Below are 22660 nucleotides of genomic sequence, written 5' to 3' on the forward strand. Positions count from 1 at the left end.
AAGAACTTCACTTCCCTTTACTAAAAAGAAATTTATTCAAATCCCAATGGCTTGGAAGACTGAGACAGGAGGATCATGAGTTCAAAGCCAGCCTCATCAACCTCGAGGTGCTAAGCAACTCATTGAGACACCATCTCTAAATAAAAATGCAAAATAGGGCTGAAGATGTGGTTCAGTGGTCGAGTGCCTCCGAGTTCAATCCACAGTACCTTCCCCCCAAAAAGATAAATCTCTTTCTTCTGCTTTTCATTGGGTACTTAAGAGTAAAATGGATTTTTTAAAGACAGTAAAATAATACAAGTATGTATCATGACTAAGAGGAAAAAATGTGGAAAACGCCTGTAATCCCAGGAGCTTGGGAGGTTGAGGCAGGAGGATCAAAAGTTCAAAGCCAGCCTCAGCAAAAGCAAGGTGCTAAGCAACTCATGAGACCCTGTCTCTAAATAAAAAATACAAAATAGGGCTGGGGACATGGCTCAGTAGTCTAGTACCCTGAGTTCAATCCCTGGTAAAAAGAGGAAAAATTGGAAAAAAAACATTTTTTTTTTTTTTTTTGGTACTAGGGATTGAACCCAGGAGCACTTCATCACTGAGTTACATCCCCAGCCCTATTTTATTTATTTATTTATTTTTTATTTTGAGACAGGGTCTCCCTATGTTACCTAGGGCCTCACTTAATTGCTGAAGCTGGTCTCGAACTTGGAATCCTCCTGCCTTAGACTCCCAAGTCATTGGGATTGTAGGTGCCTGACAAAGAAATAAAGAAAAAATTTAAGTGATTGAGAGATAGTTTATATTAGGTTTCCTTTTCTCCTCAAGTAGACTGTGAAAATATAAAAAGGGAAGCAGCCAGGAAAGAATAAATACTAGCTTCCCACAGCTCTATCAGAGGAAAATATCCTTGAAAAGATTAGGCACTTTTTTTGGGGGGGGCAGGGGGGGCAGGTAAATGGTTGACCAAATTATTTAATGTACATTTCCTACAAACAATGACATTATTTCATATAACCACAATAAAGCCACCAAAATCAGGAAGTTACCATTGAAACTTGACTGTCTCATACCAACACCCCATTCATATTTTGCTGGTTTTCTTGAGCGCTCTTTCCACCTAGGGGTTGGGGCAACAGACAGAGTCCCTAGTTGCATTGAGTTGTTAAGTATGTATAGTGTCCTATAAGCTGGAAGAGCTCCTCAATTTTCCTGTGACTTTTGTCATCCTTGATACTCTGAGACCTTCCACCAGCAGTTCTGTAGACTGCCCCTGGTTTGGGTGTGTAGTAGGTTCTTATGGTTAGATTCAGTTTATGCCACTGGGTAAGAATGTCACAGGAGTGATGTGCCCTTTGCGAGACATCTATCAAGTAGCCTATGATCTCTGCTCATCCTTTTATCAACAGTGGTCATTGATTATCTGATTAAGGTGAGATTAGGCACTTTAAGGAAATGGTTCTTAAATGGAAGAACTGTATGCCAAGAAATATGGTACTGAATCATTCTGCTTCTACATGATAATATTAAAGCCTGCAAGGAACCTTTGGTAATAGCTGTATCTGCTGTTTCAACACACTAAAGCAGTCAAGAATGGAAAAGTAAAATATTTTTCTTAATCTTTTATTCAGAAAATTAAGGGAGATTTTTATAAGGAACTCCCCAAAACATAAAATGTATTACAGTTTTTGAAGTTCATGATCTTGGTCTTTATTATGGAGTTTAAAAAATAGGTTGCTTGAAGATTTATAAAGTGAATAAAGTTATAAAGAGAGAATTACTTATTTTTGGTACTAGGGATTGAACCCAGGGCGCCTCACATACATTACGCATATACTTTCCACCACTATGCTACACCCTGCCCCAAAAAATACTTTCTATATAAGAATGTATAAGGTTACACACTCTTGTAGGAAAGAAAGTATATACTTCATGCATAAAAAAGTATAAAACTTTAAATATAAATGCTTAGACTTGCCATGAAAATATGACTACTTGAGGAACTGTGTAGTTTCATAGAAGCTTAAATGTTAACAGCAAAAACTATGTGCAAAATTAGTAAGAGATAACAGCAACTGAATATACTCCTGTTGTATTTATATGTTCTGCAGGCACCTTTTTTTTTCTCTTCCTTTCTTCCTCCTGGTCATATTCCTCTTTTGATTTTCTGAAATATACAAATATAAGGTTAAAAAAAAGTAAATTTTGTTTTTTGGTCAAAAAACAGTGATCAACTAAGCAACATGCTAACTGTGAGCAAGGCATTTTGGACACAGAGATGGAAAATAATACTGCCAGGCTTTAAGCTTACAATCAACTGAAGAGAAATAGACAATATACTGCACAATAAAATTTAGTAACATAAAATACATGGTTACCGTTTCTTTAAGAATTGTGAAGGGAAATCCTAAATCCAAATCTGAATAGCAAATTCCATTAATCAATACTTTGATTTTCTTTAGAGAGATTAATTATACCCCCCATAAGAGCCATTTCTCCCCTCATTCTGTTTTTTTCAGTGGCATCTGAACTATCATAAAGCATTCCTGATGCCACTGTGCCAAAGCCTATCAATTTTTACAAACTACTCACTGAGGCAGTCTGACTTACGAAAACAGCTGAGGGTAACATTTGTACATGTTCATAACTAACCTGTACCATAGTATATCCACCTCAAAAGCTTTTAGAAAATAAAGTCTAAAAGCACAATGGATCAGTTTTCAGATCACATATTAACCAATGCAACCAATACAAGTCAAAACTTCACCATTACTATGTACCAAATACCCTGCTATCTTCAAATCTTTAAATTCAAAGCATTCTGTGCCATGGAAATTAAGATCTGGCAAGAAAGGGCCAGGTCAACCTACACATCTGTTTTACTCCCTACAACCACTCAAACCCACTGAAGTTAAGCACTAAATTGGGACACCTGTCATAGTTTCCACTAGGCCATCTAACCCAACGATCATCTGGTACTCCACTCCACAGTTATGCAGGTATCCTTCTCCTCTAATCTTAGTACATTCTCACAGTTAAAAATTAGATGCTACAATTTCCCCTCCCTTCCAAAACTTCCATAATGGTCAGGAGACCATAGAAATGCCCACTAAGCTTTCCTAGTTCTGCATAGGCCCCTTTCGTGGGTTGCATGTCTACCCCACATAAGGCATTTGGATGAAAAATCATGTACTACAAAGAAGAAGAGATCTGCAAAATACTAATCTGGAATAAACACCTCCCGATGTTGTCCAGTCACCCTGTCAGCTATGCATCTGTGGAGTCTGGAAGACAAGTCTCCTACCATGTGACAACTTAACTACTGCTAATTCTAAGATCTAGAAGCCATGAAGAATTCAGCTTAACTCCCCACCTCACCAGGGTTCAGGCTGGGTATACTGCAACTTTTTTTTCCATTAGTGATTAATTATATGGTGAGAGTAAAGGGAAAAAAAATAGACTCAGTTGGGCTAATGTGGCATGAGTCACCAGAAAATAATTCTTCCTATTAATTAAGAAATGTAAGGGGCCGGGAATGTGATTCAGAGGTAGAAGGCTTTCCTAGTGCTAGAATTCCTGGCTAAGAGAAAAATAAATATAATACAAGTTGAGCATTCCTAATATGAAAATTCAGAATTTTTTGTACAACACCACAATGCTCAAAAAATTTTAGATTTTCAGATTAGGAATGCTCTCAGTAAGGCTTATGCAAATATTCCAAAATCTGAAAACACCTGACACCTGAAACACTTTTGATCCTAAACATTTTCGATGTGGGATAACTCACATAGTTATAAAATGATAAATTTGAAGGCCTTTAGTAGAAAATTTAGATATTTTACTAGTTTATAATATTTTCTGGATAAAAGCACATACATATAATTATTACTGTTATTATCTTACTAATTTACTAATGATTCATTCCAAAATAATTATAAAGAAGTATACCTAAGAACTTCCCTCAGGATTTTCATCTCTTCCTGTTCAAGGTCACTGACCACATCAGAACCATCAGTCAAGCAGTCAGGTAACATACCTGTTCAAAATCAAATACCACATGGAATAATATCAACTCAACTGAAAACACTTATTTTTGACTGTTCTAGTTCATCAGGTAAAATTAGTTTACAATTTATCACTTAATAAAATATTTTATTCTTATCTTTTAACTCTTTCTCATTTTAGAAAATAAGTCCCACCAAAAATAAACAAAATTTTATCTAGAAATATATCTCAGTAATTGTTTGTGTTGGCTATTAAAAATAATAATCATCATCAGGACTGGAGATGTAGCTCTGCAGTAGACCACTTGGCTAGCATGCTATCTGTTCTGGACTTGATCCCCAATACCACACACACGTATACAAAAGATATCTGGAAATAAACAATATAAGTTTCTGGCTTCTGGAATCATACAATATCTGAGAATATACCACTGAAATCATTAAGCTAGGATTAATAATAAAAATATGTTCTTAAAGGTGACTCTTAAATTGAAAGAGCTTAAAAAATATTATTTTGTTAAAACAGCATTTAGGCTGGGGATATAGCTCACATGCACAAGGCCCTGGGTTCAATTCCCTAGCACCACCACCACCACCAAAAAAAAAAAAAAAAAAGGCATTTAATACTCTTCATTCATTTATTATATGTTAACATTATATTATAGCATTTATTAAATGTTACTAAAAAAGAGTTCTGTTTACTATGTGCAATAGAAACATGGTGCTAAGCACTTTGTGGAGGTATTAAAAAGATGAATAATGCAATATCTGCCCTTGGAGCTTTTGTTCATATATTGATCTAATAACTATAAACCACAGCAATATCAACTTTAGCCCAAAGCAATAAAAACTGATAGGATGTAATTTTGTAAATGTAGGTTTAATTTACTTTTTTACTTATATATTCCTGGTAAACAGGAAGAGTGGTAATAAGTGTTCTGCTTCTATCTCTAATAATTACTTTCTAAATTAGCAGAATGTCTCCTCCTTTTTTCCTTCTATTTCTTCATCCATGTATGACTATGGGATTTTGGATCTGCTCTAAAGTAAAGTAGCTTCATTATTTTAATCCCTTTGATATTTAGATGCATTTTCAAAATTAAACAATTTATTTTGGGATAATTGCAGATTCACACACAGTTGTTAAAAAAAAAAAAAAAAAAAAAACAGAAAGATGCCATATACTCTTGACCCAATTTTTCCCACGAGTAACATCTTGCAAAACTACATAGTACAATATCACAACCAGAATATTGACATCTATAAAACTCGCCAATCTTATGTGCAATTTTGCTCAAAGGACATAAAATTATTCTTCTAATAATAATCTTTGTAGGGAAAATTAAAAGTACTAAGGGAGGAATAATGCAATGTACTTCAAAACCATCACAATAATGCTCTGGCATGCATTTTCCCCAAATTCTTAGATATGATACAAACAAAATCCAGAGAGCCTTCAAAATTTTCTCACCACAAAGACAATTTTCAAATAGCCTGCAGTTTTCTAAGACACTAATCTCTAGATCTAAATTAAGCAATATTCTTAAATACAAGTATGAAAATTCTGTAGCAGAAACTAAGAATTAGTTTATGTTAAAATGTAGTCAAACTGTCCCACACTGTGGTCTGATACCAGCCATTACTCCATATTATCACTCTCATCTTCCCTCATTAATGTATACTACATTTTGTGTAGCCATCAGACAGCCAACTACTTAAGAGGCTGGGTCTCTCCTACCCCAGGAGTAATTTTTGACTGGTTGAAACCAACCATAATAGGTTCATTCACTATGCCAGAAAGGCAAGTGACCCCCAAGCCTGATCAATAGGGTTTGAGGAGAAAATTCTTAGAGGGCTTTCATGAAAGTGCTATCTTAGTAACATAAAAGAAATTTACAGGAAGAACAGGAAGAAGCATTCCTTTTCTTCAAGAGATTCTATTAAGCCTGCATTGGATATAGCCAGAGTATAATCATAAGAGAAGATCCTGAGAATGGCAGAATATAAAGATAAAAAATGTCAGGGTCCTTGATAATATCACTAAGCCACCAAACGAACCAACCCTGGACCTGTCTTTCTTTTCTCCTTTCCTCTGGACTTGTTCTATGAGATGATTATTTCTAATTGTTTAGACCTCTTCATGGGGGTGTTCTGTTGCTGGAAGTCAAGCTATAGGTATTTACTCCCTTTTTTATTAAAATCTAAATAGTTTCCAGTTAAATTTCAATGTAGTGTCCAATGTCAAGTTCACTGTTTCTCTTATCAAAACTGATTCTCTCAAAACAAATTTTACTAACATAAAATAATTATCCCACAGGTCAGAATAAAGGATAGTCTCAGGAATATTAAAACGAAAAGATTTTATAGATCAAACCATAGTAAAAAGACAAAAAGAGACTATTTTCCAAACTTATTTACACAAAAGTAACAACACTGTGTTATGCATTCTTCATGGTTAGGGTAGTATTATCTCCTACCCACAGACAACAGCTCTATTACCTGCTGTGGAAAGCATCTTGGGAGTTTAGGGGATGGTTAAGATGATGGCTGGCTCTAAGGAATAGAGTCCACTCGCATCAGAAAAATGAAAAGGAGAATCTTCAAGAGTTTGCAATAGAAGCACTATTGTTGCATGTTCTAGACACTTAAGAGTAAACAGTACAACTGAACTTTAGCTCTCATTTCTTCAGGAAACAATCAAAAGTATGGTCCTGCTGCCAAACTATGAAAGAGGTTATAGGCCATGACAAAGAATATCAGTAGCAATCTATCAAGCAAAGGAAAACATAAAAATTAAGATAACGTTACCAGAGCCAGAAATCTGAAACAGAGATGAGAATCTGCTTTGAAAAGGAGACGGTATATTAATAAGAAGTATGATTAGAAACTTGATTGTTTTAAGTCAGAATATTTAATGTAGTTCAGGTACAAAAAAGGGGGTGAGGACGAAAGCAAAAAGGGCTACAGGGGAGGTGAGTTTAAGCACAGGGACAGGCAAAAAATAAAGTCAAAGAGGGTTACTAGAGCCTTCTGTTTTCTTTTCTGTTGATGTTGGTACAATAATCATATTGCCCTAGACCAGTGGTTTTTAGTGTGGTCTCAGGACCAGCAGCTTCAATATCAGCTGGAAGTTTGTTAAAAATGAAAATTATTAGGTCCCAACCCAGCCCTACTAAATCAGAAACCGAGGTTATCATGTGTTTCAACAATTCTTCCAACTGATTCCCATATACATGAACCACAGTTTCTTTCTCAAGTCTTAACAATGATAAGCTAGCAGAGTAATCTTTTCTTAGCAGTAATTATAACCAATACAAAGTGTCATAAACACAAAAGCTAAAGAGAAAATCAAGTCTGCTTTCTTTGAGATGTCCAATATACACTGATCAGGAAGTTTACACTTTTTTTTTTTTTTTTTTTTTTGGTGGGAGGTTGGGGAGTACTCGAGATTGAACTCAGAGGCACTTGACTACTGAGCCACATCCTCAGCCCTATTTTGTATTTTATTTAGAGACAGGATCTCACTGAGTTGCTTAGCACCTTGCTTTTGCTGAGGTTTCATTGAGTTGCTTAGCACCTTGCTTTTGCTGAGCAATACTGTCACAGAGAACACCTCAACAAAAGTGTCATCAAAAAGATCTATTTGAAAGAGGAAGGAGCCCTTCCCCCATTATTGAACTCGAAATCCTCCTGCCTCAACCTCCCCAACCACTGGGATTACAGGCATGCACCACCATACCCAGCTACACTCTTGAGTCTCTTACATCAGCTAAAGACTTTCAAACTTGAAATAAATGTATAAAAAGCAGCCTCACTTAAGATCATATTAGAATTTTTAAAAAAAAGCATTAGCACTTAGATTTCTAACTTCAACATTTTACCATTTCTCTCTTGAATTATTCGAATGGCTTGCAACTGCATTTCAATGTTTTTCTGGACCATCATTGCTTTAAAGATAGTAAAATCTTCTGCTGCCAACACAGGTTGCAAAATGGCCTGTGAAAAGAAATCTGGAGGTTAAATGAAGACTAAATTTTTAAAACTATTTCCCACACATTCAAATAATTTTCATTGCAAAACAGTACATTAATTCATGAGTGCTCTACCATTTATGGTTAGATGACTCAAATGGACAATTTTAAGATTTTATTTTAAAATCCTTTAAGATACAATTCTCAAGAGGATAACTCTCCAAATCCCATGCTTAAGCTAAAGTTAACCATGATACATTTTCCAAATGAGCCAGTACTAAATGACTCTGAAAAAAACAACACAAGAATCTGGCTTACCTTTTTGAAGTTACCACTTCAGTATTTAGGTTTGTTTTTCTACCAAAATAACATCTATTTAATTTATATTCCTGTCACTTAAATTTTATTGCTTAATAAAAATTCAGTAACTACAAAAATTATCCCTTAATCAATAAAAAGTACCAAGTTAAATGTCAATAAATGGAATCTGGAAAGTAAGTGTAATGAACAATTATGTGAATGCTGTTGTAGTTGTCTTATATGCAGAAAGTTATTAGAAAGAAGCAGAGTTAGAAATTACGATGTAAAATCAACTGAGAATTACAAGAAATTTTAAAAAAGGTGTCTAATATTAGGGTGCACACTTAATACTTCCCTTAACTATTGAGAATATTATATTATTAAGAGCAAATCAATTTCCAAACTAATTAATAAAAAGTAGAATAAAATATAAATGCCTAAAAACAGATCTTATTTAGAATTCTTTCCAGCTTTACATGATATTACTGGAAAAGCTGACCATACAAAATCATGCTGAGGCAATGAAGGACATGTAGGCATTAGCAATATTGTCACAGAGAACACCTCAACAAAAGCCTCATCAAAAAAATCTATTTGAAAGAGGAAGCAGCCCTTCCCCCATCAACCAGCTTACATCCTAGATTTGTGCAGGAGAACAAAACAAAGATAAAGTGAAAAAGCAGTTCTATATGACAACTACATGGGGTCAACTATAGAGAGAAAAGAGGAAATGTTTCTTTTCCACTAAGTTTACAAATACAGTCCAGAAAGCCCCAAAGCAGGACCTGACAAACAAGCTTCAGCTGTGTTTGAAAGCTGCTGCCCAGAGTTCAGTACTCAAAACAATGTGGGCAGTCTCTGTGATTGCTTACTGAAGTCTACCAGGGTCCGATTTATAGGATTATGCCACTAAATAACTTCTCTGGAACTTATAATACAAGGTTCCTCAAAATGTTATTCTTGATTCCTCTTAATAAATGCAAGAAAGAGGGATTAATAAAATGCATATGCCTGAGCCCTGCCATAGATACAATTCATCTAAATCTCTGGAGGATGGGTGCCCACACATCTCCTCAGATAATTCTTGCAACATTAAAGTTTGAGACCCACTGATACATTAGGAAAGGAAGAGTCCATACATTAGGAAAAGAAAAAAATCCTTGATAGCAAAAGCCTGCTTTCAGTTTGACTATGCACCAGTCCCATGAATTTCAACATATCATGTAAATTCTCAGAGCTTCAATCTCTTTTCTGTAAAATCAATATATTAACAACAATATCTATACAGTACTTCACTGAACCTAATACTGTAGATTAGTAAGATAAACAACTGTTTTATATGCCACTAAGAAAAAAACACTACCAATTAAACTATAATATCATCAATTATAAAATGCATTCCTACTTTAAAGATATTGTGATAAAAATTGCCTCATGCAGAATGATTTCTTTAAAAAATCATGTATTTGCATATATAAATATATCACCGAGAACTTCACCTTTATGTATAGGTAGAAAGAACCAATCAAATAAAAATAAATAGATGAACAAAAGAAAATCTAGATGAACAGAGGAAGGAAAATGGGGGAGGATCATAAACTGAAATAGAATTCAATGCATATATGAGTTTATCAAGATGAACCCAACTACTATATATAACTATAGAATTCTAATTTTTTTAAAAATTTGCTTCTTAGAATAAAAGAAATACAGAACAACTTTCTAACTAGGTATTGGGATTAAATAAAATGAGAAAACATTTTATAAACTGAAGAATGAATACAAAAGTAATTGCTCTGGACCTTTTCATGCTGGTTAAAATTATTAAACCTCTAGCTAGGTTAAGGGGGAAAAGAGCAAAAGCACAAACTACTAATCTCAAAAATGAAAAAAGTGTTATCACTACTGATCCTAAGAACATTGAAAGGATGACAAAGAAATACCATGAGTAATTATGCCCATAAATTTGATAATATATATGAAATTCCTTAAAAGATACAATCTGCCAAAACACAAAAGAAGAAATAGATCATTTGAACAGCCTATGCCTTGACAATGAAGTTCAATCAATAACTTATAATCCTATATAATAGAAAATACCGCACCAAAATGGGTTCACTGATGAATTCTACCAAACATTTAAGGAAGAAATTATACCAATTCTCTACAATATCATCCAGAAAATGGAAGCAGAGAGAATACTAATTAATTCATTATATGATGCCAGTATTACCCTAATGCCAAAACCAGACAGACAATAAAAGAAAACTACACATCAATCTCTCTCACGAACAAAGATATAGAGATATTCAACAAAATTTAGCAAATTAAAAACAACAAGGTATATGAAGAATTATAAACCACAACCAAGTGGGATTTATTCCAGGTATGCAAGGATGGATCAGCATCTGAAAATCACTAAATATAACAAACATCAACAGAGCAGAGAAGAAATATCATCTGATCATAATAACAGATATGGAAAAGGAATCTAACAAAACCCAACAACCATTCAAGATTAAAAACTCTCAGCAAATGAGGACTAAAAAATTCCTCACCCAGTAAAGAACATCTGTTTAAAAACATACAGCTAACATTAAACTTAATGGTAAGAAACTAGATGTTTTCCCACTGGATCAGAAATAAGGCAAGAATGGTCTCTTTTACCATTCCCATTCAACACTATACTGGAAGTTCTAGTTAATAAAATAAAACATGAAGAGTTAATAGAAAGTTATTAATTAAGAAAGAAGAGGGCTGAGGTTGTGCCTACATGACAGAGAACTTGCCTTATATGTGTGAGGCACTGGGTTCCATCCTTAGCACTAGATGAAAAAATAAACAAAATAAAGTTATAAGAAATTAAGAAGGAAGAAAGAAAACTGTTTTTGTTCACAGATAACATGACTTGTCTTTAGAAAAATACAAAAAGAAAAAAATTTTAAATTTCTGGAACATGTAAGGAATTAAACCAGGATATATTTTACCATATAAAAGTTAACTGCTCTCCTATGTACCAGCAATGAACAACTGGAATTTGAAATTAAAAACACAAAAGATAAAAAAGAAGTACTTAGGAATAAGTCTAACAAAGTATGTATCAGATCTGTATAAGGAGTAATAAAACTCTAATGAAAGAAATTAAAGATCCAAAGAAATAGAAAGATATTCCATATTCATAAACAGGGAGAGTCAAAACTGTTAACATGTCTTCCCAGCTTAATTTGTAGATTCACACACCCCAACAAAAATCCCAGCAAACTGCTTTGTGGATATTAAAACTTATTCTAAGAGATACATGAAAAGGTAAAGACCCAGAATAATCACACAACGTAGATAAAGAACAAAGTCAGGGAACTAACACTATCCAACATCAAAATTTATTATTAAGTTATAATAATCATGATGGTGGTATATTGGTGTTGTAGTAGATAAACAGATCAATGAAATCAGAATAGGTCCTGAAATTACACCTACATAAATACACTCAACTGATTTTTTACAAAGAAACAAAGGCAATTCAATAGAGAAAGGATAGTCTTCTCAACAAATGATGCTGGAACAACTCAAAATGGGCATCCTAAAAAAAAAAAAAAAAAAAAAAATCTAACCATTGGCCTTACACCAGAAGTTATCACAAAAGTAACCACAGACTTAAATATAAAAACACAAAACTAAAGCTTTAAAAGGTAACATAGAAGAAAATCTAGATAATTAGATTTGGTGACGACTTCTTAGATACAACATCAAAAGCAAACTCCATGAAAGAAAAAACTGGTAAATCAGACTTAATTAAAATTAAAAATTTCTACTGTGAAAGACACTGTTTAAGAGAATGAAAAAAAAACCCAAAGAAAATTTGCAAACTACTTTGAAAAGCATTATAACAGGATTTGTACCTAAAAATACAAAGAATTCTTAAACCTTAACAATTAGAAAACAAACAATTCAACTGAAAAATGGGCAAAAGAAAACAATATAGCATTATACACCTATTAGGACGTTTATAATCCAAAAATACCAAGTATTGACACAGATGTGGAAAAACAGAAACTGTCCATTACTGGTGACAGAAATATAATATGGTAAAGACACTTTAGAAGACAGCTTAAAAGTTTCTTAAAAAGCTAAGCTTTGTCTTATCAGATGACCTAGTAATCCACTCACAGGTGTTTAGCCAAACAAATTAAAATCATAATGTCCACACAAAAATCTTAAAAAAAATTAGAAATTGCCAAAAAAAATGGAAATAATCAGGATATCCTTCAATAAAAGGAAAAACAAACTGTGGTACATCCATACAATGTAATAATACTTGGTGAGAAAATTATGAAGCCACAAAATATGGAGGAAGAGTTGAATGCATATTGCTTATTAAAAGAAATCAGTCTGAAAGGATATATACTATGTTCCCAATTACATGACATCCTAGAGAGGGTAAAATTACTGAGAAAATAAAAACACCAAACATTGTTTGGGAACTAAAACAAGGCCAGGAGGAATGAATATATGGAACATAGAGGAGATTTTTAATGCTGTGAAACTATTTTCTACAACACTGTAATAGTGGCTACATGGCATTCTATATTTGGCAAAGCCCTTACAAGTATACAACAGGAAGGGTTAATGTATCAATACTGGTTCATCAGTTATAACAAATATACAATACTAATGCAATATTTTAATAAGGGAAACTATATGCTTCATTTTTTATAAGCCTATAATTTCTCTAAAGAATAAATATTACTAGCTTCTTTAAAATCTTACTAGGACTCACACAAAATATTTTCTGTTATCCTATGTGTACTTTTAGAAATTCAATAGTAAACTGGGAGCAATGGCGCATGCCTGTAATCACAGAAATCACATGCAGATCAGGAGGCTGAGGCAGGAGGATTGCAAGTTCAAAGCCAGGCTCAGAAACTTAGCAAGGCCCTAAGCAACAAATGAAATATAAAAAAGGGCTGGGGATGTGGCTCAGTGGTTAAGCACCCCGCGGTTCAATCCCTAATACTAAAAAAGATTCAATAGTAACATCACAGATGTAATCTTCTTAACAGTGCCAATTATTATAAGAGAAATGTTTCTGCAAGTATTAATTTCTATCTTATAAAGGTCAATGTAAATCAAGTAAACAAAACAAAACAAACAAAAAACCCTTCTAGAAATCCCTGAATTTTGTCATGCATTGAAATTAATGATAAGTTTTATCCTCACAAGCAGATATTGTTTTTATCCACTTCAATTGCAAAATACTACAAAATCCTGACGTTCAACTATAGGCAACTGAAATGATAAATATCTCACTATTTATTATATTGTCATATTTTTCTGAATTGGTATAAGATATTTTAATTCATGAACTTTTTTTTTTTTTAAGAAATCACATGTGTATAACAGAAAAACATGCTGTTAAAAAGTTGGTTATGGTCTGGGATTGTGGCTCAGTGACAGAGCGCTTGCCTTGCACGTATGAGGTACTAGGTTCGATCCTCAACACCACATAGAAATACATAAATAAAATAAAGGTATTGTGTCCATCTACAATTAAAAAACATTTTTTTTTAAAAAAAAAGTTGGTTGTTGTGTTTTTTGTTTTTTTGGTTGTTTTTTTTTTTTTTTGTACTGGGGATTTAACCCAGGGATGTTTTGCCACTGAGCTATATCCCCAGTTTCTATTTTTTATTTGAGACGTGGTCTCAGTAAATTTCTTAGGGCATCACTAAGTCGCTAAGGCTACCCTTGAACTTGCAATCCTCCTACCTCAGCCTCCCAAGTCCCTGGGATTGCAGACAGGAACCACTGCCCCTGAACCTTTTTATCATTACACTGCTTCATCTGATGCATTCCTTGCCACTTTTTCTAGCTTTAATCCACAAAGAATATGCCAGAACCAGTGGTTTAGATCTAATGATAACTAATGAAATGAAAAGAATTTTCCAAGTTTCCTTTAATTGCACAAATCCATGAAAACTGGCAGCCTGTATAGAAAATCAAAACCAAATCACCAAACCGAAACAAACCAAAAATTATCTCCTAAATTATCCAGGGCAAGCAATTTGTTTCTTTAATTCCTTCTTAGACACCCCAATATTGGAATCAACATTTTGATTTTCCTGTATAAAGATTAGGTTGCTTCAAAGCAGTAAATAAAGTGCTTCAAGGTGTTTTTTCAGTAACAGTGACATCCTTATACTGATTAAATGTTGCTACTAAGTATCTGATAACTAAGAATTTACTCTAGTAAAGAATAAATCTAACTAGTCCACATGGGGATTGAACGCATGACCCTAATCAAGCACCAAAATAGCTATCTTTAATTAAGAAGTGCTTCCATTTATTTATAGACCACCTGATATACATCAGACATTGTGCTAAATGCTTTATGTATGTTATCTCTTAAATTTCAAAAAAAAAAACATTTCAAAGTATATACTATCCCTATTTAACAGATGCAAAAACTAAGAATCAAAAAGGTTAAGAGGGCTGGCGTTTTAGCTCAGTGATTGAGCACTTGCCTCGCATATGGTAAGGCACTGGGTTCAATCCTCAACACCACATAAAAAAATAAATAAATAAAACAAAGACAACTAAAAAAGTATTTTTTTTAAAGAAAGGGTTAAGAAGGTAAACTGTACAAGAGCTTTTGCCAAAATCTTACACATAGTAAATGAAAGATTAAGGACTCATAAGCAGATGGATCCAACCATCTCAAAAGGCCTGCTTTGTTGTATATAACAAAACTGTACTATCAATTCTAAGCAAATTAAAAGGTATACGGTAGAATGAATTAGAAAACTGTTGTTGATCTTGATCTGAACATAATATCTGAATTCTGAACATCTACGTTCACAAATAATTTAGTTATCTTGATAATACAAACAAAAGATAGTTATAGACTGTTGCCAACTTAGAGTTTTTCCACTTTACAATAGTGCAAAATCAATATACATTAAGTAGAACCATGCTTTGAATTCTGAATTTTGATCTTATCATGGGCTAGCAATGTGCAGTATGATAATCGCTCTTGGTGATGGGCAACAGCAGTGAGCTTCCAGACAAACACATGATCACAAAGGGAAACAAGTGATACTCTATAATGTACTATGTTGTTAAGTTATGATGTTCAGTAGGTTAGGTGCATTAAATGCTTTTTGACTTATGATGGATTTATCAGGACATTAAACCCTTCATAAGTTGAGGATCATCTGTAATTTTCAAATTCTTCCTATTCCATTAAAAAGAAGAAAATAAATAAAAAGAAAAAATGTCTGTTATTGTTTCATAAACTAAAATGATGGTATATAATATATATGTGTAATATATAATATATATAGGTAAACTGTAAAACAACTTTTGCTTTATAGAATTATTAACTGATATAATATTTGTTTACATTAGTGTGTACACACTTTCTGTAAAATGTTATGTTAAAGATTTTCTATCTCTAGAATTAGAGATGATCATTAAATGAGAAGAAACTGTAAAAAAGAGAAGTGTACCAGTAAATGCCAGATTAAATAATCAAAACAATCTCTTCAAGGACATAATAATAAGATAATTTAACAAATATTTATTGTAAACTACCTACTACAAATTAAGCTCTCATCTCTAAGCTAGTAACTAGAAATGCAAAGATACCATAAACAGCTCAAAGGATTTACAATCTAATAGGGCAAATGGACTAGTAGAAAACTATAATTCAAAAATATCCAAAATATAAAAGTACCCAGTGAGATAGAATGAGTTCTACCCTCTAATGATTAAGGGAGCAACATACTACTTCCATAAGTAGTAGCATTTCAGCCAGGCCCTAAGGAGTGCATTGGTTGTAGGGCCATACATCTTAGGTGAAGAAACAGCATGAGCAAAGCTGAGTACACAGATGCTTGTAAGAGTGAGTGGTCTGAAATGACAATAGTACATTCTGTATTGGAGAAGAGAACAAGAGATCAAAGGCTGAAAATATAATTTGGAGTCACATCACAGACAATCCTCACTATCATCTTGCTAAGAAATTTTTAAATTCACTAAGAGGATGGCAAACCAAACTAAGTTTTTCAAAAGTCTACCTGTAGCAACATGTCTCTATTTCAACCTCTGAGCAAGGGCTCTCAGTTGAATGGCCTGTGTTGTTATACTGGCTCAACTACTTTAATAGCTATGGACTTTGGACTGGGTACTTAATCTATCTGTGCTTTAGTTTTCTCACATATAGATGAAAGTTAAAATACCAGTTTCTTAAGAGGGATCAAGATGACTAAGTGTCTAAAACATCAACTAGCATAAGTCCTCAATAAATGTTATAATTACACATAATACCTACTGCAGCCCAGCACTACAGAACTGAGACAACAGAAATAGTTCCAAAACGAAAAAGCCCCAGTAACTATTAACTATGGATGTACTAAAAGGGCAACTGCAGAATTATCAGAGATCTATATAAATAAAACAGTAATTTGGATAAACCCTGCAATCTTATTACAGTTGATTTTGGAAAGTTCATTTTTAATTGTATCAGCTCATTAATGCCTCAAATTATTATTTTTTAAGGTTGTTGTAAAAGAAAACCCCTATGTAATGAATTATCTTTTTCACCTCTTACAATGTCTAAAATATTATACTTTTGCAATCAAACATACTAAATTTAAGAGAAACCCTGGGAATTTTTGTTACAATTGCAAGGTAACAGAATAACAAAAAAGCAAAAACCTGTGATGTTCGAGTCTTGGCAAGAGGAGAAGTACATGCTTCTTGAAATTGATCTTCATTAATTCCAATTTCTTTGAGGTAACTTTCTAACAGCTTTTCAACCTAAGAAGGGAAAGTTTAACTTTTATATAGAAAAATTCTAAATTATTGTATACCTATTAAGTATTCAATTTAAAAAAGTATAATTCAAATGCTTTTGCATTAATCTATGTAATATTATATTGAAATAATATTGTCATTTCACCAAAATATAACAAAAGCTAATTTTTTTCAGAAAATCACATAAAATCATATTTCCTCTACTAGAAATAATAAAAGTCAGAATTATAAAATTCAATGTAGCAGAACTTTTCTGCTACGCAACAGTCATTATTAAAAATCATAAGACAACCATAACTAAGTGAAAAACTAACATTTCCCTGCAGGCATCAGCCAAAAATGATAAAATATAAAGATCAAATGTAAGATCCCTATAATTATAATTCCAGTCCTTAGATTCTAGAGTGGAAGAGATATGAAATCATAAAAATGAGATGCTCAGAGAAACCACTGAGTCTAATACAACTGATAGTACTGTTAGGATAGATAATATTTGTGAAATTAAATAATTTTAATGAAGCAACATCAATTTTTTTTAATTTAGAAAATTATAAGCATCATTATTCTAATTACCTTTTAAAATCAGTGAAAAATACTTACAAGCTCTTTGTACTCCTGATGAATCTCTGTATAAGTCAATTTGCTTTCTTCCTCATCATCAAAAACTAAATTTGAGAAAAATATAGTGTAAAAAAATCATTTCACTAATACAAATTTATAATCCATTCTTTACAAATGGAACTATCATTCTGATAATTTAGCTCTTCAGCTTTGAATTTCTGCAGTTTTTCTTTAAAACAACTTAGATATGTAAATCTACTTTTTAAACTGTAATTTTTTTTTTTTTTTTGTACCAGGGAATAAACGCAGGGGCACTTAACCACTGAGCCACATGCCCGTACTTTAAAAAAAAATTTTTTTTTAATTTTTGAAACAGGGTCTTGCTAAGGTGCTGAGACTGATTTTGAAGCTGCCTCAGCTCCCAAGCCACTGAGATTACAAGTATATGCCGCCACACCTAGCTAAACTGTAAATTTTTATGAGATCCAAATTTTGACCAATTATTTCACATGAAAATAAATATATACTGGATTACAAAGATTTAAAAAAATTGGGGCTTGGAATGTGGCTCAAGTGGTAGTGTGCTCACCTGGCATGTGTGAGGCACTGGGTTCGATCCTCAGCACCACATAAAAATAAAATAAAGATATTGTGTTCACCTAAAAAACTAAAAAATAAACATTAAAAAAAGACCTAAAAAAATTAAAAATATCTGCTGGGCTGAGTGGTGTGTACACCTGTAATCCCATTGACTCTGGAGGCTAAAATAAAAGGACTGCAAGTTCAAGGCCAGCCTGGGCAACTTAGCGAGACCTTGCCTCAAAATAAAAAATAAAAAGGGCTGGGTGTGTAACTCAGTAATTTAGCACCACTGGGTTCAATCCTCATACTGGTAAAAATAAAGAGTAAAATATCAAATTGCTACTTTTAAAAATAAGCATATACACTGACATGATAATATATTAGATACAATGTTAAATATATTATTAAAATTAAGTAATATACACAAATACATATAATATATAATATTAATTTAAACAAGTTTTCTCTCATTTAAAAAATATTAAAACAAAATCTCCTTCATATTTAAGATGAAAACTAATTTGCCACAATATAAGGCAACAATTTCTTCATAAGCTTCTAATGGAATATTATTAAACATTAAATCCCTTTTATAACAGTCTCAAAATTATTTTATTGTACTGGAACTTTGCTAATGTAAAATGTATTCAAAGTGACTAGGCCATTTTTGTTACCACAGATGAATAAATGAAGTGAAAATAAAACCAAAACAAATGTTTACTGAGTGTTATTCGTGAAACAATTTAGATTAAGAATCTATAATCTAATTAAGAAACCAGGACACATTCATGAATTGTAAACAATAAATATTTTTTTCATTCCTCCAGAATGATCTTCCTAATCGGCAAAACTAACTTCTGTAATATTCAAGTTAAAACTCTTCCAATAACTGTTCACTTTCTTACAGAATAAATGCAAAATCCTTAGAAGGCCAATCAAGACCCTCCAGGATTTGATCCCAAGTTTCACCTCACTTCCCACCACTCCAAAATCCAAATCTTGTCCTCCTAACAATACACAACTACTTGTAACACTCCAAACATAACACATACCACTTCAAAACCCATGCCTTTTTTTTTTCCTTTACTCCATCCCTGTCCCCTCTCTACCAACCATTCTAGTGCCTGATGCTGTTGCACACACCTGGAATCCCAGCTACTTGGGGGCTAAGGCTGAAGGACAACAATTTCAAAGCCAGCCTGGGTAACATAGTGAGATCCTGTCTCAAAATACAGTACTGTGGCAGAAGGTAGGGGGAGATATTGCCAAGTGTCATGTCATATTACTATGATCTGCAACACACTCTGAAGTACTAGTTTGGTTAGGTCTCTCCTCTCAGCCCATAATATACAACACAATGTACCTATCCTTATTATAACACCTGCCACTTTGTATTTTATTCTATTTACCTGTCTTCTCTATGACATTATATATTTCTCAAGTACAGGATTTTGTTATTCATATCTATCCCTAGTTTCTGGTTCAAGGAAACGCACTATTTGAAGTAAATGATGATGTCATGAAGTTGTACAAACTAATCTTGAAATCATCTAAAGTAGAGAATAGCACATTTTAAGCTCAAGTCAGTGAATTATAAACAGTTATTTCAAGTGTCACTGGCATGTTTCTTCTATTTATCCTGCAGCCACTCTGTAACACTGCATATACATTCTATACAACTGCTACTTAAGCTGTTTTCAGTTCATTCTAAAACCAAATTACTACACTATAGTGTTTATGAGGTTGAAGATATGCTTCTCTGTAAAATTACACTATTGCCTATATTATTACTAAGATGCAGCCTCTGTCTGTCTGTCTGTCTGTCTATCTATCTATCTATCTATCAGGGATTGAACCCATGGGAGCTTTACACACTGAGCTACATACCCAGTCCTGTGTTTTGAGACAAGGTCTTGCTAAATTGGCCTTGAATTGTGATCCTTCTGCCTCAGCCTCCCAAGTCTCTGGGATTATAGGGATGCTCCATTGTGCTCAGTGCACTTTTGACACTTGGGAATAAAAAGATGAACAGTGCTTCTTTTATTTTTCATTTCAGCATATAGTCTCAGAGGGATAAATGGAATTAATAGATGACATAATTTCTTTTTTCTTCTAAAGGAGGTCAGAATTCAACATGCCTCATTAGTATCATGATGGCATTTTAAATGCTTAAAAGAAGTACCAGTACGTTATTTTGTTTTTGACTGTCCTTAAAAATTACCTTTAAAAACAACACTTAATAACTAGTATTTGACTTTGATTATAACAATGAGAATATAATAAAGAATCAGTGGTCAAACAAAATTTCATCTTTCCCAGATTAATGGAATCTTCTTGAAAGAAGTCTTAAAGGATTATCCAGGATGATAAACCATTGAATAGCTGAATCCTTTCTAACATCTCCATTAAGTCATTATCTGATCCATTCAAACACTGCTAATGCCTGGGGGAACTCATTACCTTTTCAGGCAGGCCTTAGCATCCTGGATACCAAGCATTTCCTTCACTGAAATTTGTTTCCTTGCAGCTTGTACCCACTGACCCCAGCTCTATCCCACTGATTCTGACCATCAAGTCCTTACCATCAACACCTATAAGAAAGACATTCAAATAACTGAGGGATGTTATTACTCTAAGTCTTGCCCAAGCTAAATAACCAAGACAACATCTAGACATTTGACCATGACATAGTTTCTGGTTCCCTTTCTGTGAAGACAGGATTGAATTCTGAATAAGTGTGAACTGGTCAGAAACCGGAGGTGCCTATCCTTCAAAGGAACTATTATGTGACGTCTGTATGTCTCAAAAAAAAATGAATGAAAGAAAGAAAAAAGAACCCAAACATATGCCGCTATCTCCCCCTTTTTGGTATAGCTGAGAGTAGAGAACTCAAAAAGCAGAATAGAGCCCAGCGAGATCTCGGGCTCTGGTACTGCGGGAGTAATCACATGCCCTCCTTTGGCTCGTCAACAGGTCGGGGTGAATTATTTTTTATTTCCTACACTGATTCCACAGAGGAAAATGTTAGGGATCAGAAGGAACTCAAAGGAAAACTGGCACTTCTCCTCCCAGGTAACTGGGGAAACTGTTAAAGAAGCCCACCCAAAAAGAGTCCACGGGTCCAGGGCAGAAATGTGCGGATGGGGTGAAAAACCGAACATAGAATTAAAAGTCTAATGTTTTTCGGACGCGCGGCGTGCAGCAGATTGGGGAGGACGTCTAGGTCCGAATTTTCAGATCTGGGGGAGTGGATGCAATTCCTCCTACAGAACTAGCTCCAAATCTGGTCGGCCAGGGTGGAGACGGAGGAGATGAAATGATGTGTGGTGACCGCCTCCCTGACACTGCTGGTGCGAGAGAGTCAAGAATAAGATTGTCAGTTCGGGCTCTGGTTTTTACCTTCACATTTCTGCTCCACAAAGTCCAAGATGGGGATGGACCAGTCGGGGCCTCGCAGGAACCCCGCGATGCTCTCCACCACCCATTCCACCTCGTCCTCTTCTTCCGTAGCCATCCCGCCCCCACGGGGCGACGCAGATCCCTAGGCCAAATTCCGGGAGCTGGCTAAGGCCTTCCGGCTTCAGGAAGCCTAGAGGGAGTCGGGGAAAGGGTTGCTGGGGCCACCTGGATGAGAACTGCAAACCAGTTAACGTAAAACGGTAGCTATGGCAACAGTCGCAGCCGCCCCAGACTGCGGCCCGGAAGTGAAGCCAGCTTCCCTGGCCTGCACACCTCAGAGGAGTAGGGGCTTTTAAAGAACGTTTCCGATTGGCTGGAAGGGAACAGTAGAGGATCAAAAGATAGCCTTCCACCCATTGGTCCGGAGTTGCTAGGCCGGAGAGCAGAAGTGTAGGCATTGGTCAGAGGTCCTAGAAGCAATCTCGGGGTTCCCTCTTCTAGCGGAAGGCTGCCACGAGTCTCTGAATGACAAGGCTTCAAAGGTTTTATTTCATGATTGTAACCTCAGTTCCTCAGTCCCCTCCAGTTTCATACTCCCTCCCACAACCTTTTGTAATTAAAGAGCTGTCTGAAAATACAAAGCTGAACAAAAGTCGATCTGTTAAGGTTTACTTACTGGCTCTGCAATCACTTTGCATGGGTCAGCACCAGAGGGTTCTTTTAACTCTCAAGCTAAGATAGCTCTAACTAGAATCAGGAGCTTTTCAGAGGCAAAATCAAAGTTAACATTCATTTAAATAAATGTCTTTGACACCAAATCTTATGTCAAATAACCAGGTTAGGGTCCATTGTGGAACTGGTGTTCAAAGGACATTGTCAAAGTGTTTGAGGCCCCCAAATAACTTCAGGCAACTTTATAATATATCCCATAATCAGGATCATTGTATGTACTGTTACAAAGCACTTTTTCTTAACATACTTTTTTACATAAAGATGTAAAGCTTCTTTCTTCATGACTGCATAGCCATAAACCACCCTTCA

General features: G+C 34.3%; 1 protein-coding gene across 2 annotated transcripts in view; it reads right to left on the reverse strand.

Moving 5' to 3' along the window:
• The window catches only part of Cfap36 (cilia and flagella associated protein 36), a 30906-nt gene extending 8942 nt beyond the window's left edge, over positions 1–21964 (reverse strand). The window contains exons 1-6 of one of the 2 annotated variants that reach the window (XM_078029159.1): positions 21620–21964; positions 17678–17742; positions 16979–17080; positions 7877–7991; positions 3940–4027; positions 2107–2158 (exon numbers count right to left, since the gene is read on the reverse strand). In XM_078029159.1, the coding sequence (XP_077885285.1) occupies positions 2107–2158; positions 3940–4027; positions 7877–7991; positions 16979–17080; positions 17678–17742; positions 21620–21734 (537 nt within the window). In that variant the 5' untranslated portion in view covers positions 21735–21964. The remainder of the gene's footprint in view (positions 1–2106; positions 2159–3939; positions 4028–7876; positions 7992–16978; positions 17081–17677; positions 17743–21619) is intronic. The other variant, XM_005322023.5, reaches the window with a different exon arrangement.
• Positions 21965–22660: the final 696 nt, after the last annotated feature.

This window comes from Ictidomys tridecemlineatus, chromosome 12 (assembly GCF_052094955.1).
Source record: "Ictidomys tridecemlineatus isolate mIctTri1 chromosome 12, mIctTri1.hap1, whole genome shotgun sequence".
Taxonomy (NCBI): Eukaryota; Metazoa; Chordata; class Mammalia; order Rodentia; family Sciuridae; genus Ictidomys; species Ictidomys tridecemlineatus.